Genomic DNA, 18,111 nt, shown 5'->3' on the forward strand with positions numbered 1-18,111 from the left:
CTGAAGAAAGTGCAAAGAACTTTACTGGTGCATCCATATAAATAATGCAGAAGACGTCTGCAGCAGCACACACTCAATTTTGTTCGTGTTAACTGCACTGCTTTGGGACTGGTACACAGGACCAGGTTCCTAGAGCAACAAGAGGCACTGCTCTTGTCTGTCTCTACTAGTCATGTTTCTGTCCTCTGAGTAAAACATAGTGGATGCTGATATTTGCGCAACTACTCCAAGGTGTATTTTCAGTCAGCAAGTTAATGTCAGTACTGAAGGGAAGGAATGATTAGGATACTGACAGTCCAGAAGAATACAAAACTGAAGGATGAACTCAGACTACCAAGGCAGGGACTGTTGGGAACATCCCGAAGTAAACAGTGGTATAGTGTCACACTTAGGATACAAGAGGCATGATCTCTAGCCACGACTGTGAATTTGGGCAATACGTATCTACTAAGCATCTGCTTTGCAGTCTTTCCCAAAGAGAGAAAGTTCTTCAACTGTTTTGAAGTGCTGCTGCTCAATAGTCTGATTTATACTAATGAAGGGACTGAATGGTTGCAAAGTTGCCCTAAACGAGATGGAGAAAACATAATCTTTCCTTTCAGCACTGAAGCTTGATTATTCTCCCCCCACCCCTTCCTTTGGACTTGAGTCTCAAAAGCAAAACCAAACTACTATCCATAAGCCATAACTTTCCAATGGCCAATGAAATTGAAACATAGGGAGCAATCATGGGAGGTTGAAATAATTTAGATGTAGGTATGTTTTCAGCATAAGTAGAGAGTGTTTCTGCTTAAACTAATTGGACTTTAATGATTGGCTTATCCTTGTTAATCTTTAGCATTTTTTGCTACCTGTTGGATCGGTTTAACCCTTTGTTCTGGAGGTGGCTTCTGTTGTTGTGTGCTAGATGAGGGGCATTAGATTAGGACTTGGCACTAAATCCAGAAGTGACAGGTTTTCCTGAACGTAGGGGAAACAAGAGCCACTATGATCTGCCGACTGCAGACTTGATATCGTGTTAAACTGTAAAAGTCAGATGTGAGTCGGGTTCCTCAAATCTGTGCTGAGTGAGAGGAAGGGAGCAGTGGCGGAGTGAGGCTTCACACCCAAGGGAGGGGTGGCTTTTTCTCTTGTCATCAGCCTTTCTATGTAAGGCGAAACAAATGTAAGTACAGAACAGTAAGGGTGCTTTCATCCCGGGCAGCTCTGCGTGCAGTCTTGCTTGAGGTTCATCATTACTCATGCCAGTTTTGTGGGGGAAGTCTTTCAAACTGGATGGCTGGTGCTGAGTTTTGAGTAGCATGATACTGGTGGGGTAGTTCTGCCTGCTTGTTTTGGGGCTTTGAAATGGTTCTGATAGAGGTGTCTTCTGTTTGCTTTTGAACCAGCGGTCACCCAGATGCATGCTCATGTAGCCAGCTCATGAAAACCTTTCTGCTGTTAGTAATGGTCATTTGATTAAAATGTCTAGTCCTGCTTTTTCCTGTGACTTGAATTTCCACTGAATTCAAGGTCGCTTGCTCAAGTACAAGGAATTCTAGATGGGGTCCTACTTGGTCACAGCTTATGCTTTTAACTTCTGCTTAGCTCCGTGCTTTTTAGTAGCATAATGTCATTCCTTGTATGGTCACACCAGAGTTTGCCATTAGAATAGTGATATGTGGCTGGATGTGCCCATGGCATTTGGTTTCCAGTCCGTCTATTGATTTTTTTTAATGTATTTTATTGTGTCTTGAGTTGATGTTTTGAAACATCTAAATTCTGTGTATTATCCAGGGCATAATGTTCCTAGTGCAGTCAAAATCTAATCTTAACAGCAAACCGTTATTTGCTGCCTCTTTAGATGCACTTCTCTCTCTCTGAGCTGGATTTGACCTTTAGAGACCTTCTCCATACCCTGTACAGGACCTAAATGTGTTTTGTATACCACTCCTGAAAATAATTTTGTTGCAATAATGAAGTGTTATATCTAGCTGGATCTGAGATCTGTCATCTCTGTGGCTGACGAGCCAATGCAAAGGCTAAGAAATTTGCAGTTTGTCCTTGTTCTGTGAAAATTAGCAGGAGAATTTTCAACCAGTTATAACTGTCACGTGATTTGGAGGTCTGCTCAGGATTAGCTTCTTAAAGCAATACAGCAAAGACACTTAGGATGTTTACTTTGAGCCTACTTCATTTTTTGCACTGTTAGAAGCCTGAATAAATTTTTCTCTTTTTTTTCATTGGCAAGCTGTGTTTCACAGTTGTCTGTGCTGATAACAGAATTTGGCTTGCAGCAGGGGAAGGTGCGAGAATATCTCTTCTGCGGTGTTACACAGGGCCTAGGGAGATGGTTGGGCGCGTCCCTTCGCAGACAGCTCTGCAGGCCGCGTTTGCTGGCAGGACTGCTGGTGACCAGCCTGTGGCTTTTGCTTCTGTGCCTTTTGTCTCTGCTTTCTGATGCAGAGTCTTTCTGCTGTCCTGTGTGTCATACAGGGGGACACAGATACACATGGACGCTGATGGCATTTAGGACTTAAAGTACTACTACCCAAAGACAGGTACGAGCCTTGTGTTTGCTGCTGAATTTCCATGCAGGTTGGAGGTGGGATCTCAGCCAGCTTAAATGGGCTCTGCATTCTCGAAGCCAACACAGCCCTGAGTGAAGGCTAGCCAAGGGCTGGTCTGTTGCATATGCTCCAGTACATGCTGTCAGCTGTGCTTTCTGCCAGGGTGATTGCTCTGGTCACTATTTTTAAAGCTCTTCTGAGCAAAAATGATGACTTGTAGAGGAATGGAGATGGTCCCAGTGTCTGCAGTCCCAAGATAAGAGAGATGGACTGGGCCTGTTGCGCAATGTTTCCCTTTATCCCAGGAGAGATCCTAGCTACTGGAGATGGATGGCAGGCTGCCTCCTCTCTACTCAGATCGTTATTTGGCATGGCAAGTATATGAAGATGATGGGCTCTGGTTAAGTGGGTGCTCACTTGGGTATTATCTAATGTCTGCAGAGGCAGCACTGTTACATGCCTGATGGACACAGAGCAGAGAGCTGTGTAGCCTACCATAAAAACAGGTCAAGCCATGGCTACAGAAGCAACAGCATTTCAACTGCAAGCAAATTAGGCTTGTATTTTTACACTAGCTGATCCTGCCCAACAGGCCTGCTGAGCTGCTTGATTTCTTGCCAGCAAATCAGGGTACGGCTGTCCAGCTTGTTCAGAGGACGGTTTTGGCTCCTGCCAGTATCAACAGGGATACAGGCAGCTCTGAGAGCTATTCCTCCCACGCAGGGGGAAGCGTGCCTTATAGGAAAAGGAAAACATAGTAATCACTTTAAAAAAACACACCTTAAAACAATGTTATTTTATCATGCTTTCTGGATGTGATGTCCCAAGTTAGGAATATAATGAGGACAGATAAAAATTTGCTGCCTTGCTGAGTCCAGCCCTGGCCCAACTGAAAGGCTTGCTTTTCACAGTGTAGATTGGGGTCATTGGCTCAGTAGGGTACAATGCTGTTAACAGGCTTCAACTTTAGGAGATCACTGTTTCCTGTGGGTGATTGTCAATTCACAAGTAATTCAGTCTTTGGTTCCACTGCAGAACTTCTTTGGAAGCCCATTTTTATGGGAAGTAGCTTCGGACACCTTTTGTCTATAAATCACAGAGATGGGTAATGAGTGTGAAAATCATCTGAGGTGTTCAAGTGCACCTGTCATGTATTCCTGAGGAATACTTCCCAGATACTTCATTGAAAAATTAACACAAAATTCCAGTGTAGGAGGTAATTCTGCAGCAGCACTTGGTTTGCCTGCCCTGGTCCTCTAGCTGTGTGAGGGTTTGCTAAAAGCTAAGGCAAGGAGCTCCAGCTCTTGGTCTCAGCTTCAGCCTCTTCATGTGCTTGTGTCTTGCAAAAACTCCTGTTGCTGGGAGCATGACCAGTGAACAAGTGATGCCCTGTGTGAAGCAGGCCTGTGTGACCGGGGAGCCTCATGACCTTCTCCTCCGGTCGTGCCGAGGTGCTGTGGAGCAGTGTTGCACAGGCTTGACAGCTAGCTGTTGCTGTCAGGCTGGTGTGGGTGTCTTGAGTTACTGCCCTCGTGCGAGAGCACTACAGAGGTGGTGCACACCCACCTCCCTTGCTGTAGAAGTGTGGTTTTACCCGAGTGTAGAACTGGGAGCTGTGAATCTGAACTCTTTGTGCAGGGAGAAGAAAATGCCTTATTTGCTCACTTGCCACTCTTCCTTGCTTTGCTCCTTCTGTTAACTGGTGGAGACAGGTGCCTCTGACCGTATTGTTCTGGGAACCCACTCGTCTTTCTTGTCCCCCTCGGACACTTGTGGAAACCTGCCTGACTCTAAAGAGCAAAGCTAAAGCTTTTCATGCTCCATCCTGTCTCACTGTTTCATCTTGCTGTGACGTCTTAACGCTACTGTTGTGAAAATGATTGGGTTCCCCTGTGAGTTGCCTTGATGCTCGGCTGTGAGGAATACATGCATAGCCAAAGGCTAGTAAATCCTCCAACTGCAATGGATATATGGAGAAAAGCATAATTGTTTTCTGCCTTGTGTGTTCCATCATTAGGGAGTGAAATCCCCTGAAGATAGTCATGTTTGTAGATGGGACACACTGCCCTGCTTTCCTCTTAGCTTCTGGATTAACTTAAGGCATGAATCCCCTTCTCCCCCTTCCTTCACCCAGTTCCCTGTAGGGGACTTACAGCATGTGAAGCTGGGAAGTAAACAGTAGATCTGACTGTCACGTTGTTTTCACTGAGCTTGTTAGTTTGAAATTGGCTGAAAGTCTGGCTTTCTGTAGATTATGGACACAAACCCTTTGTGCAGAAACCCCACAAATTGAAGTCAGACCTGGTGAGCTTTGTACTCTACGGTGGATTGAGATATGTTGAAATACCACTTGCGTGCCTTTTATTTTTAGAAGGCAGCATTCAGGATATGAAAACTGCAGCCACAATTTCCGTGGGGTTTTGTTTTTCTACCCTATTGTTTAATTTTAAAAGACACTGCACAACTAAATTTCTGGAGGAAAGTATGAGCTCTCTGTGCTTCCAAGTGAAGCAAGAAAGGATGGCGGAGAATATTGAGGAGAACAGTCTTGCTCTGTAACCTGTCCCCACAGGCTTTTTTGTCCCAGTTGTCTGTGGATCTTCCCAGTATTGCTGGAAGTGGTCACTGCTTATTGCGGCACCTGTCATGGTTATACTTGTAGTAAGATCAGAAAATTAAAACTGGTTTCCAGCTGTGGTTTCTCTTGCTCTTTCCCACATTGAGCCACCTTTTGAGCTTGTGAAAGTAATTGGAGATATGTTTCTAGAAGGAGGATGCTAAAAATCTCTGGCTGTGGAGAACGTATGAACTATGGACACTTTCTTCACTGCGCAATCACTGTTCCAGTTCTGATCTGCATGGAACGGAGACCCCACATAGCACCGACTTGCTGTTATTTATAATTAAATATTTTTGGTTTACTGTTCGATTTAACCAATAATGTAGCAAGTGTGGAGGTTCTGTTTTTCTTTGCTAATTCATGTGGATGTCTTGAGCTCCTTGAGTAGGTTTGGGGTTTTTTTTTCTGTTGTCACAATGATTTGATTCTCAAGCAAGGAATGACCAGCCTCTCTGCTCAGGCATGAAGGTGATGGAAAAGGTTGAGCTGTCAGGACAATGTAAATCTTACAAGATTTAAACGACTGTGTAATCCTGTAGGAGATGCTCTGCAATCTGAAAATCATGAATTTCTGGTTTCCATGCCCAGAATTCAGCCCCCAATGTGGGTTTGAACTGTGTGGAAACAAAGGACAGCTGTGCCTTTCATGAAGTCAGTATCTGTGAAATGCCGCCCTGTGTGATTGTCTAATCCTGACCTGTGACTTCAGACAGGAAGGACAGTTTTGTGGTTAAGGCACAAGACCTCCAGCTCTGGGAGCTCTTGGTTCTGCTGGAGGCTTCCTTACGTGACTGTAGGGAGGACCTTTCTCCCTGCCCCGTGTGGGAAATGGACTTCTGTTTTCCTGCATGTTTCATGTGGATGGGAAGTGTCTCCTGCTTTGTTGACGTATGGTGCCCGAGCTGGAGCTAGGCAGAACAAAAGCATTTCAGCCCCACTGGGCCTGCTGGGGGTTATTTGCATGGTTTTATAAGCAAAGCCTCTGTTTATGTTCTCTGCTGTTCTGCTTTTGCTCCCTTGGGGTCAGGACTGAAACTGTAGAAGTAGCCTACCACGAGGACAAGCTACCTCAGTATTTGTTCTGCAGATGTTCACCCCATCACTGAATCGGTGAGATGGTTCACATCCAATCTGACTGTCTTTGAGTCTGGTTGCTCAGTCTGACCTCAAGTTCATCTCCACATTTGTGTGTGGGGCTTGTCTCAGTTGCTGGGACCTGAGGTTTCGACCAGGAGGCTGTACCCTGTGGTGGTGGTGAGGGGAGCTTGCAGGACTGTGGCTCCCCTGGTTTTGTGTTGAAGCTAAAGGGAGGAGGGAAGGGGAGGCTGCACGTCTACATCAGCAAAAGTATATGGAGAAACTTCTCTCCGATATGCTGTCCAGACACTGCAGCTGCATTGCTCTGTGCCAGCCGGCTTGTGATCGCTGACCATACCAATGTTCTTGGTCAATCTCAAGGGTGAGAAAAGATGCATGAGTTAAATCACATTTGAGCTGACATATTTTGCCTCATGTTTTTTGAGTAATCTGATAGCGTGTCTGAGCTTTTATGGCAGGAAAATATTGCAGTAGTAGGCCTCTGATTGTAAAATGTGTTCTTCCACTCCAAATGTTTGCATTCTTAGGTAAGCTTAGTATTAGCCTTCAAAAGATTCGCCTGTTTCTTTTGTTTTCTATTTTTGGAGGAGCTCTTTTAACTAATGTTCTTGTATTTCCTTAGGCCCTAGTGGGCAAGCAGTCTTGGAGGAGAATGGCTATTTTCAAGAGGAAACCTCTATTAACTCTTGTCTTTTTGAAGTATCCAGGGCAGGAATTCAGACTGATTGCAGTGTTTAGTGCTTTTCTGTGGTTTCGTGTGCAAGTTATTATGCATGCCTCCACAATTGAGGGAGATTGCGTAAGACACTCAGCCACAAGTGCTGGAAGTAGGACCAGATGGGGTGGGGGAGAAAATGCACGGTAAGAAAGGCTGGCTGTTTGCTTAGGGCACTGCAGCAGGACCATGGCATTGGGAATTGGTCCCTTGGTCCCTCAGAGCTTCCATGTGTGGTCTTGGGCAGACAAGGGTTATGATCAGTGAGCACGGGTTCATGACCAGCTGGTTGGAAGCCAAGCATTGTGCCACCAGCAGTTTTGGTAACTTTATGTTCTGTTCCCTTCATGTTTTCCTCCAAATGATGATGAAAACTCCTTCAGATGTTTGTAGGAGTTGCCTTGGAAGGCAGCTTTGATTTTCAGCAAATTCTAGTGCTAAGCAAGTCTGAAAGGGTTCAGCATGACAAAAAAGGAAAGGGAGAAATGCCCTGTTAATGCTGGGCTGATTAATTACAGCAGTGGAAGATGGCAGGCTCTTTGTGACTCCCCATTACAGTTATGGACAAGCCAGTAGGAATCCCAGTGTAGTTCAGGTTGCTTTCCTGGAATTACCTGTAGAAAATGTCCCCTACCAAGAAAATCCTGCTTCCGTATGGCAAAAAAAACCCCAAACCAACAAACAAAAAAGCCTAGGGAAACTCAACAGCAAAACAACGACGAGGGAACAGGAGAGTAGGAGAATTGTTGCTTGGTTACTTTTTTAAAAGGTGTGGGGCCCTTTAAGAGGAGCTTGAAAAATATTTTAAATGGGGACAGATTAAATGAAGAAGCTTGCAAACATCTGATCTCTGCATGCCAGTGTGCCTTCAGCCACCTACCCCTTTGTATATCCGAGTTTCCGAACTGTTGATGATCTCACCAAAAAATAAACAAGCTGCAGAAGCGTTTAGGGAGTTCAGCGCATTTAGGAAGTAACCAAGGCATCAGGGTGGGGGGGAATTTTTCTTCCAGTTGCGGTGAAGCAGGGTGCTTTAGCCTCTGCTAGAAAGAAGAAAAGGACGAGTTGTCTAGGGGTTTTTTTTTGGGGGGGGGGGGGGGGTTGGTTGTTTTTTGTTTTGTTTTGTTTTTTTGGGGGGGGGTATTGCAGGGGCCGGCTCTCCAGCCTTTCCGCGGGCTGGGAGAGGGGATGGTGTCTGGTTTTGGTGACGGGGAACAGCGGGTGCGTTTGCAGGGCACGGTCAAACCCGGTGTATTGCTGGGGGGTCCTGCGGGGGGGTCCGGCGGGGGACGGGGGGCAGGGAGGAGGGCGAGGGAGAGACTTTTGCCCCGAAGTAACCTCCGCGTCGCCTCAGCGCGCGGCGGGGGGGTGGGGGGAAGGGTGTGTGATTTACTTTTTTTCGCGTGGAACAAAAAGGCAACCGGGAATTTGTAACTGGATATGTAGATGAGGGAGCAATGACCGTCAGTAGCCCCTGCGCGCGAGCAGAGCGCGTGGCTTCCCCCACTTCCCCCCCCCCGCCCCAGCCCGCCGCGGCCAGGCGGCTCGCGCGCGCCCCCGGAAGCAGAAGTGGAGCCCGGGCCGGCGGCCTCCCTCTTACCGCCGGGGGCACCCCGAGACCCCAGCATGCTGCTTTTTTCCTTTTTTTTCTTTTTTCTTCTTTTTTTTTTTTTCCTGAGGGTTGGACTTTCTTGAGGGTATCAGCGGCCGAGCTAAGCAAAACAAAAACCAAAAAACCTACGCGGGGGGGGGGGGGGGAAGTTCTGTTACAGCCCTTTGCTGTAGGAAAGGGAAGGTACAAACTCTGGGGTCTCCCTTGCGTTACTTTCCCTTTAGAGCTCACTGGTTTGCACTGTTGGCTGTGGGCTGATGCATCCTCTCTTCCTAGAGTAGAAGAAGCGGTGTGACGCCTAGCTGGTTGACTTGGCTTAACCCGGAAATCTTCGCCCCAGTAAATCCCATGAGGCTTGCTCTCTCAGCTCCTCCTGGCAGAGCTGCTCTCATCGCTGCTTGTTTAAGCATAGTAAAGATAGAATTGTCCCCTCTCTCTCTCTCAAAAACCCCCAAACAACCCAAAACGGTGTGAGGATCAGTTGCTTAAGCTCCAGGTTTGTGAACTTTAATAGTGTTAATGGATTATAATTTCCAGACAGTTCCCCTCTGCTGCGATGGAGGTACAAATTTGTTTCAAAGCCAAGAGCTGAAACACCAATGGCTTCAGAAGGTGAAACTTTTGGGAAGGAAAGTGGAATTAAAAAAGCACTTGCAGAAATTTTGCCCTGTGGTTGATTGCTTCCTAGATCTGCATGCTATTCTGTATCATATCTGTGTGTCTGCATATGGCAGACTAAAATTTATGGTAGAGTAACATCTACTATTAATTAAATACAGGCTAGTATATCACTCAGTGGTCCATGCTCCAGCTCAGTTGTGTGTTCAGTAACATCACAGGGACTAAGTGATGCTGAACCTTTGTGCAAGGCTAATGCTGGAGTAGGTTTCACCCCCACTTCAAGGGAGTAACTTGGTGTGCCTTTCTTCTTCTGTGCATGTGTGTGCAAATTGAGCTGAAGTAGTGATGTTAAAGGGAGTTGTTTTCAAAGGTTCTTTTTTTTTTTTCCTTTCCTTTTTGTGAGATCAAGACATCAGGGATTGATATCTCTGAAAGCTGCCAAGTTTCAGAGCACTTTGCCAGTAGCTCTTCTTTTCCCTTTGTGCTATGGTTTATGTAATTCCCTCTCCCGCATATGGTCAGCTTTGCTTTTCCTGTTCAGAGCTCTCACATGAGTTTCCCTTTAGCTTTGCCCTGACCAGAACGTTGCTTGTTTTTTCACTTTCCAGACTTGAAACTTCGGGATTTCCTGGTTGACAACGAAACGTTCTCAGACTTCCTCCATCATAATGTGTCCATGCCATCCTCCGCAGTAGAGGAGCTACTGGACGCAGAGGTCAACCTCCAGCAGGTAAAGAGCACTTTCAACCATTAACATAATGCTTGTATATTGTTTGTTTAACCACGGTGCCAAGATCCACAGTGCAGGACCCCTCTGTGCAAGGTGTTGTACAAACATGGGAAAATGTAATCCCTGCTTCTCTCTTCCCTCTTGCCCTCAATTTACTGTCTTTGGTTGTAAGCTGTAAAAGGACACTGACACCCACGTGCAAATGTTTTGATCTGCGTAAGAAAATAGCCTAGTACCCTTCAGGCTAAATTAAATTCCTTCTTTCCTGTTTTTTGTTTGTTTGTTTTTAACCCAAGTAAAACATTAGTTAAGTTGCTAGTGCTGTTCAAACTGTTTTACTTTGATTATAAATAAAAATGGGGTGGTTGATTGGTCACTCAGCATGGACTGGAGTAGGGTTTCTCTGTGTTGCTCTGCCTTAGATTCCTGTGCAGTGGAAGGAGGAATGCTTTTCAGTTTGTGGCCAGCTCTTCAAGACAGACAGTAAACTTGTATATTATGTAGTACAAAGAGAGTCCTGATCTCAAGTGAAACTCCTGGGTGCTCCCATGATTGCCTTTGTAAGCATAGACAGTGGTGACAGTGTCTTGGGATGACTGTCTGCCATTGTCAAGCTCAGAACAAGTGTTTTGCTAGGCTGGATGAATTAGTCCACCAGCTTCCTTTCTAATGCAGAAGTTAGAATTGGTTGCTTCAGGCTTCAAAGGAAGACCTGTGGTCCTCTTAAGACAGTGCAAAAGGTGAAGTGCAAAAGGAGGAGGAAATCTATTCTGCTTCCCAACTTCAGATCAGATCTTTTCTTTGAAGTGGAGTTGATTAATAGTTCTTTCAGACTCTGTTTTCACGTAGTTACAAGTACTGTCCCCCTTCGCACACATTGTCTGGTTCTTTAGTGAATTCTGTTAAGCCATCTGTTTTAGTGCAGTTTGATAATTAATCCTACAAGTTAAGGATATGTTCTACTAAAAAAAGTAAAGTGGAAAAAAAATTCTTACCCACTGTAGACTGCAAGTTTTACTTTACTTGAAACTAATTTGCCTGAAATTCATGCTAGGTTAAAACAGAATCGTGCTACGGATAGTTCTGCAAGGATAACCAGAAGGCTTCAGCAACAACAACATAGTTGTTCTCCCTAAGCTGGTGGAAAGGCAGAAAGATTTTCCAAGAGGCAAAAAGCTAGCTCTGCCCTTATGTTGCATGTCTGCCATATTATATCAGTTGTCTATGGCAAAGCCAGTGGAAGGGGAAGAAAAGCCTAGCTTTAACCTACATAAGGTGTCTGAAGGGTGGTGAAGGGGTAATCAGTTGGCTAGTTTTTCCTCAAATGCTTTAAGCTTTGTTCTTTGTCTGTGGAATTCTTGCGCTGATTTTGCCAGTACACCAGGAGTGATGCTGTTTAGTCTTAACAGTGGTTTGTGCTCTGGGATGGCAGGAAGAGCTAAACAAAGCAACAGAGGAGCACAGCGGCCCACCAGATCTTTCTTTGAGCACTTTTCTAATACAGATAATAACTGAGAGGCAGAGCACTCTCTTCCTGCAGGATGACTTTGTCTGACTCACAAAATGGACCCCTTTGATTTTGCTGGAGATCTGGCGTGGACATCTGACCTCACTACTGAGCTGCACGGTGACTGCTGTATTAATAGACATTAGTTGTTTGGTCTCTGACTGTATGAGTGGGTCACAGCTTCATTCACAAGGTCATATAGAAGGGCCTATTTAGAGTATGCAAACCTCTCACAGCAAATACAGCCTTCTGCTGCAGTCTGTTAGTGTCCTGTGGTTGTTCAACAAGCCCAAAAGTTAGGATTTGCAAGCGAGTAAGGAACTGAAATCAGCAAGGAGCTGGGACTGTTGTTCACTGGTGTTACTGTAATGACAGTACTCCCACATGCCAAGCAGGGTCGTGTATTCAGCATACTGAATGCAGTGCAAATACATAAAAATGACCAAAGTCATGTCTTGATGGGCATGTTGCTTCCTGGGGCAGAATGGCTCAACCTTGTGTTTCGCCAACAGTGGCAGGTGTGCTCAGAAGGAGAGCTATCCGGTTTATTCAGCTGAGCATGCAGCATGGAAACATCCTATTTTTGGCATATGGGTGCAGACTAAAGTTAAAGGTTTGCACAGGTATTGCATTATAAATCTCTTCGCTCTCCTGTAACTTCCATCTGCTTGTTTTCTGAACATAGTGTGCTTTTTCCCATGGATTATTGATGCCCTTTTGGTTTTGAGAGATGAGAAGATTTTCATACTTACCAGTGTGATTCAGGAACTGTTAACTCTTCTGGGATTTAGATCAATCCTCTTTATTTATTGCTGGAAGTTGGGCAAAGCATGCTGGGTACTACAAAAGAACAGAAAGAAGAAATGAAGTGTAAAGCCGTTGTTACTTGTGCATTTACAATAAAATTGTTCCCTCTGTTTAGCCCCAAGGCAAACAAAAAATTCTTTCCAATGGAAGACTTTGGATTTTCCTTGTGTTTATCACCTTTACGAAGAGTGCATCTGTTTGACATGTACCTGTTTGCTGTTCAGCAAACCTAAATCCTGTAACTGACCTTATTAAAAGAAACTAGGCTATCAGGTCTGAAAGGGACTGGTGATAATTCAGATGGATTTTATGCATTTGTTTGATAAGGTGGATTAGGAAACATTCTTGACAAGCAAACCATCACCTTAAGTAAAATTACATTTGTGAAAGAAGACTCCAGGATCTTATCTCTTGTTTGTTGCAGCCAGTAAAATATTTCTTTTTTTCACATTATCTACCCCAAAACACTGCAAAATGTTTTGCTCAGCAGTTAGTAGATACTTCAGAGCTAAGGGATAAGGTGATCCTGATCCAGAACAGCACAGAAAACTTGTCTGGCAGATACATCTAAAGAGTTTGGGACGTAAGTCTCTTGCCCTTCACATACATTTGCCAGACTTGGGTCTGTTTGCAAGCCTTGTTTTGTCTCTGTGGCTCAGTTCCCAGAAGACTGAAGATTAGGCAATGCGTGTACCCTTGGTTGGAGGAAATGGCTGCTGTGGAGGACCAGATTGCTGCTGCTCTGTGCATGTTTGTGGAGAAGTGGAGAGAGACCTGCCTCCCCCAGGACTTCTCCATGTACTCAGCAGGGAAATGTTTTTCTTGGAATTGAGTTCCGCATGGGTCGGGGCTGTGCAACCTGTAGAGAAGGATGCCCTCTTACCTCTATCTGGAAATGTTACGAGTGCTTAAGTTTGTCTAGGTGATAACAAATTTTGTGCTATAAATCTTATGTGAAAGGAGACTTACATGCTTTCCCTGCTTTTCCAGGTCATTGTGTCTGGTTACCGAATGCGACTGCGAGATCTCTGTAATAGCTCAACACTGTCTGAATTTCTTACAATCCAAAATCAGACAGTGGCCATGGACTCTGAAGCCTACATTTGCACCTTGCCAAAGGGAAAACTCCATGCAGCTGAACAAGCCTTCCGTGCTAACCTGAATCCTTTGAAGCCCCTTCAGGTGAGTATGCTGGTCCCACCTGTGAGAGGCTATCGTTGACACAGTGACATTTTCTAGGGCTTTCAGTCTAGGAACTCATGCCTGGATTTCGGGAGTGAACTGTTCATTGGCAGTAAGAAAAAAGAAGGATGGTCTTTATCACTGGAGCATGAACAACATTGCTTCTTCCTGTCATTCTTACCCTTCCTGTTGCAGTGTGGCACTTGCGGAGCATAAATGTGTGTGGTCTGCAGTGCACTTTGTCAAGACGAAAGTATTTATGCTGCATAGTAAGAAATAGGCTCTTGGTTGTCTCTGTTTTGGTCAGATGTTGTGTCTTGGCTGGAATGAACCCAGATGTTAGACTGGCCTGTGCCTAGTGCTGAAACCATCACCCTCTGCCCTTACCATGGGGCCACTGAGTACTGTGCAACCTGTAGAGAAGGATGCCCTCTTACCTCTATCTGGAAATGTTATGAGTGGTTAATTTTGTCTAGGTGATAACAAATTTTGTGTCTTACATGAAAGGAGACTTTTATGCTTTTCCCTAGAAAGTTTCTAGCCAGTGGCAAGCTACAACCTTTGAGCAGGTTTAACTCATACAAAGCAGAGTCAAGTTTTAAAGCCCTGTTTCACAGATTGACCAACTGAAAGGATTTCAAAGCAAGAATTCATTGAACTTCAGGAAAATACATTATTTAGGGCGTGATTGGAGACTGGAGCAGACTTAGCTGTTTATGTAGGGAAACCCAGTGATGCTTTGTTATAAGTCTGCAATATCTAGTAATATACAAAAGTTTGAGGAAGTTAGTGCTGGAAATATCAGTAGAGAGAAGAAGGGACCACAGAACACACTCTGTTATCCACTAAAACAAACACTGCATTGTCTGCTGTGGAAGAAATAAACACTTTGGCTGTGTGAGTTTCCAGATTTGATGAGCCTGTCAGGACTGAAAGTCATGTACCACTTGCTTGGCTTTGTCCCCAGTCAAAGAGGGTCATTATCAAGTACTGGAATCATATTACTCTTCTGTGCAATACATAGTGGTCAGTTACTTCTCTCCACAGCTCATCATCTGTTTTCCACGTGCCCTCCATCTGCATTTTTTCTTTCCTGCTGGAAGAGCAAGATAATCATAAGCGTTAAGAGATGAGGTAACAGCACTAAAATTGTCCCAGTAACAAAGATGGGCTCTTTGAAAAAGAATGGCTGTAAGCAGTTTCTTGTGTTCAGTTAGATGTATATGCATGTATTTACTTAAAATCATTCTGGGGACCGAAGGGGATGAAAATAGCCAGCTATAGTACAACTCAGTATTGGTCCTCTTGTCCCTCTGGAGACTCGGTCTTGCTTCTCTCATTTATAGAAGTCTGTGCAGCTGTACAGAAGCTGACAGAAGCTGGTACTAACTGTACCTGTGTTGTTACATCTGTATTGTTTGTTAGTGAAAGAAAGTAGTCATAAGCCACTTTGTGCCACTTGGCAATAGCAAACTAGATTAAGACATAATGTGCAATTTTGGGGGACTTCTGAGAAGCTAGCTCATGACCTTGGCTTCAAAGGAAAAAAAGCTTGAGTCCAGAAGCCAGTAGTTCTAAACCTGCTGTGTATTGTACGCTGTCTTGTAAAGGTCCACAGTTTTCCTTGGAAAAATGTCACAGGCTACCCTCTAGTTAAGCTGCTGTAATGCATCAGTGAGTGAAATAAAAACCAACTGGCTTCAACGGGGCCAGGCAAGATGAATAAATTAACTCTAGGATCAGGACCAACACGTTTGAAACTTAGTGTCTTTAAAGGCTAAGAAGTGCCTTGACCTGCAGTAACATGTTTGAACAAAGAGGGAACTTTATGTTCATGAACAAAGGAGGCTTTTGACGTAGCTTGTAATTAAAGGCACTGTGGGTCAAATCTTGGACATACACACTGAAAATAGCATGCACCATATTTACTACAGACTCTGTAAACCAATGCCAACAATATGGCTAGAGATTTATTTTTAATTTTTTTGCTTATTTCCCTTTATCAGCTTTACAGCATGGTATTTCAGTAAGTAAAAGTAAGGGTCAAATCAAATGCAGGTACAGCAGCAATTCAGAGGCAGGTTTTTGGCTAATGTAATGGGACCTGGGCTCCACTGGTTGCAGCATTCTGTGATTTATGGAGAGGCAACATCTTAATATGATAAGGCCAATACAATTGGGGTGAAAAGGACTTGCAACTGTGTGCAAGAACTGTGTAAATTCAGCACCAAGGGCTTGAATAGTAAAATGGGAGGTTTGCCACTCAAGTATCTGGGCAGTAGAGTGGCTATAGTTTGTTGAGCTATCTTAATACAGAAGTCTCAGGTCAGCATCCACCTGCTTGTTCCTGCCCCTGTGCATTCATGTTTGTTGTTCCCTCTGCAAGACAATGGGGGAAATTACGTCATGCAGTTGATCCGGATTAAAAGTGAGTGACCTGATTGTGTGCTTACACAAACACTTGTGCTGAAACATGGAGGGGAGGGTGCAAGATTGAGAAGGCAGTGGTCAGTGTGCATGTGTGTGGGCTGAGATCGCCCTGACATCAACACCTGGCTCTGCCAGCTTGAAGTGTTTGTGCATTTGCAGTCTGAGGGAAACTGTAAGTGATCTCGGTAACTCGCAACAAAACAGTAATTATTAGCAAATTATGGACAGAGCACAGTTTAAAAAAGGAAATTAAAGTGCGTGCATGGTGAAATGCATGAGCTCTAAATGTCATAGCACTGTTAAGAAAGGGGTTTTTTAAAAAGAAAGGCAAAAAATAAACACTTCTCTTTACACAGTTCTATCCAGAACAGCTTGAGTGTCTCCTGAAGTGCATTAGTACAGTTAAGACAAAGAAGGACTTCTAATTAACATTTTCCACTAGGATTTCTAGCTCTGCCACTGATACTTTGTGTGACTTCAATTTAGCCTGCTCTGTAGGATGAGAAAACAGAGCCAAGGACATAGAGGCATGGTAGGGAGATTAAAGTGCGTCTCCTTATTCTTTCTTATGTAAGAACCTGTTTGGAGTAGGCTGTTTAGATCAAAACCCAGCAGAATATCAGGAAGTGATCACACAGCACCAAGGCAGAGGATCAGCTTGCTGTCTTGACTGAGTATTCACTCCAGTAGAAGCAACAAGTGTTTCAAAAAGCCAAATTCCCTTTTCCAGGACACACGTCTTAATCTTCATCCATTCTCTGAAGCTTTTGGCCAACAATAAGTACAGCGTCGTGTAGGACATCTTGTACAAGCTCTTGTGGATGCATCTCCTCTTCTTGAGGTTTGCCTTGCACTGGGCATATTCCATGAGACTGTGAGGCAGGAGAAGCTGGTTTGAGAACAACAGCAAAAACAGTACCTCTGATTGCGTGCACACAAATTTCCTTCTCAGCTTTCTCCCTGTGCTAGGATAGCAGTTGTCCCATGGAAGAACTACACAGTTTGGGAAAGGTTACAGGCATCCCTGGTTAGTAAGAGCAATTGGCAGCAAGTCAGACGTGTCCCACTGGACTGGTGTTGTGAGTGGTGGGGACTGTTTTATATCATAAAAATACCTGTCTGTGGGACAGCTTTCCCTCTGCAAATGTCCCGTTTTGAAAATGATTTGGGGTGAAGGTTAAATGACAAAGACAATTCAAATTGGTCCTGTGGGATTTCATCTTTGCAGTGCTGCCTAAGAATGGCTTTGCCACACTCACTTCCAGTGGTGTGGGTCTGTAATAAGCCATTAATATGTTGTGGCTTGTGTACTATAGTGGTCATCGAAGGAGTGTGGGTGAGCACATGAAAATCCAATTGTTTTTTCTCCCTTTGTAATATGGGTGGGGGTTTTGTCATATGGTCAGCATGAACTAAGCGTTGAATAATAAATGCATTCCAGTTAAAAGATAGCTTTAGAAAAGGCATCTTAACATAAATACATGCTGCAACTGAACTTCTGGCTTTCCTTGCTCTTTTGAGAGTGTTTTCAGTCAAGCACAATGATATCATGCCTTTAAGCAGCTGTACTTCAGGACTTCCACTCCCAGGAAACAAAAGCAGAAGCTTAAAGCACATGATTTTTCTGCAAAGTTCAGTGTAAAGTTTCTGCTAAGATCAGTATGAAGTTGTTTGCTTTGAAACAGTTATTACATGTCAGAGTGGTCTTACTAAGCAGAAACAGTTAGCTGACAGTGGCTGAATTTTCTTATGACCTCCCAACACTTTGAACTCATGCATCCTCCTGCATGTTAAAGAAACAGTTGTCCATCCCTTCTAGCAGGAGTTGACAGGTGGACTTATTCAAGGCTTGGTGCAGTCAACTCTAGTCATCTCAAGTATTTGTCTCTGTTTTGAGTCTTGTAGTATGCACATACAAGCACACAGAGTCTGCTCAGTGCAATCTGTACCTGAAGAGTTTTATGGTGTTGGCTTCTCCAAAAGATAAGACTAGATGAAAGCATGACTTGCCAGCCACTAACACAGTAATTATACAGGGCAGCTCTGTTCAAAACCTGCTAGAACTTTGTCTTTCCCCCCGTGTGCCTAGAACAAATAGGTGATGTTTTTGCAGCATTTCACCAGAAAATGTCTCACTGCCTTCCCCCCCCAGCTGCTCCCAGAAGTGGTAGTGCAGACACCTACAAAAGATGCTCTCACAGTGGGACCAATTTTACTGGAGCTGCCCTGAATCTAGAGGG

At 44.4% G+C, this 18,111-nt stretch overlaps 1 protein-coding gene across 6 annotated transcripts in view; it reads left to right on the forward strand.

Annotated features, from left to right (window-relative positions):
• ABCA1 (ATP binding cassette subfamily A member 1) overlaps positions 1-18,111 on the forward strand; it is a 384,145-nt gene that overhangs the window by 36,102 nt on the left and 329,932 nt on the right. For all 6 annotated transcript variants that reach the window (XR_011323420.1, XM_069777312.1, XM_069777317.1 and 3 more), the window contains 2 exons: positions 9,824-9,945; positions 13,250-13,441. Coding sequence is in view for 5 of the 6 variants with exons in the window: in XM_069777312.1 (XP_069633413.1) it covers positions 9,824-9,945; positions 13,250-13,441 (314 nt within the window). In the remaining variant the exon portion in view is untranslated. The remainder of the gene's footprint in view (positions 1-9,823; positions 9,946-13,249; positions 13,442-18,111) is intronic.

The sequence above is a fragment of the Haliaeetus albicilla genome, chromosome Z (assembly GCF_947461875.1).
Source record: "Haliaeetus albicilla chromosome Z, bHalAlb1.1, whole genome shotgun sequence".
NCBI lineage: Eukaryota > Metazoa > Chordata > Aves > Accipitriformes > Accipitridae > Haliaeetus > Haliaeetus albicilla.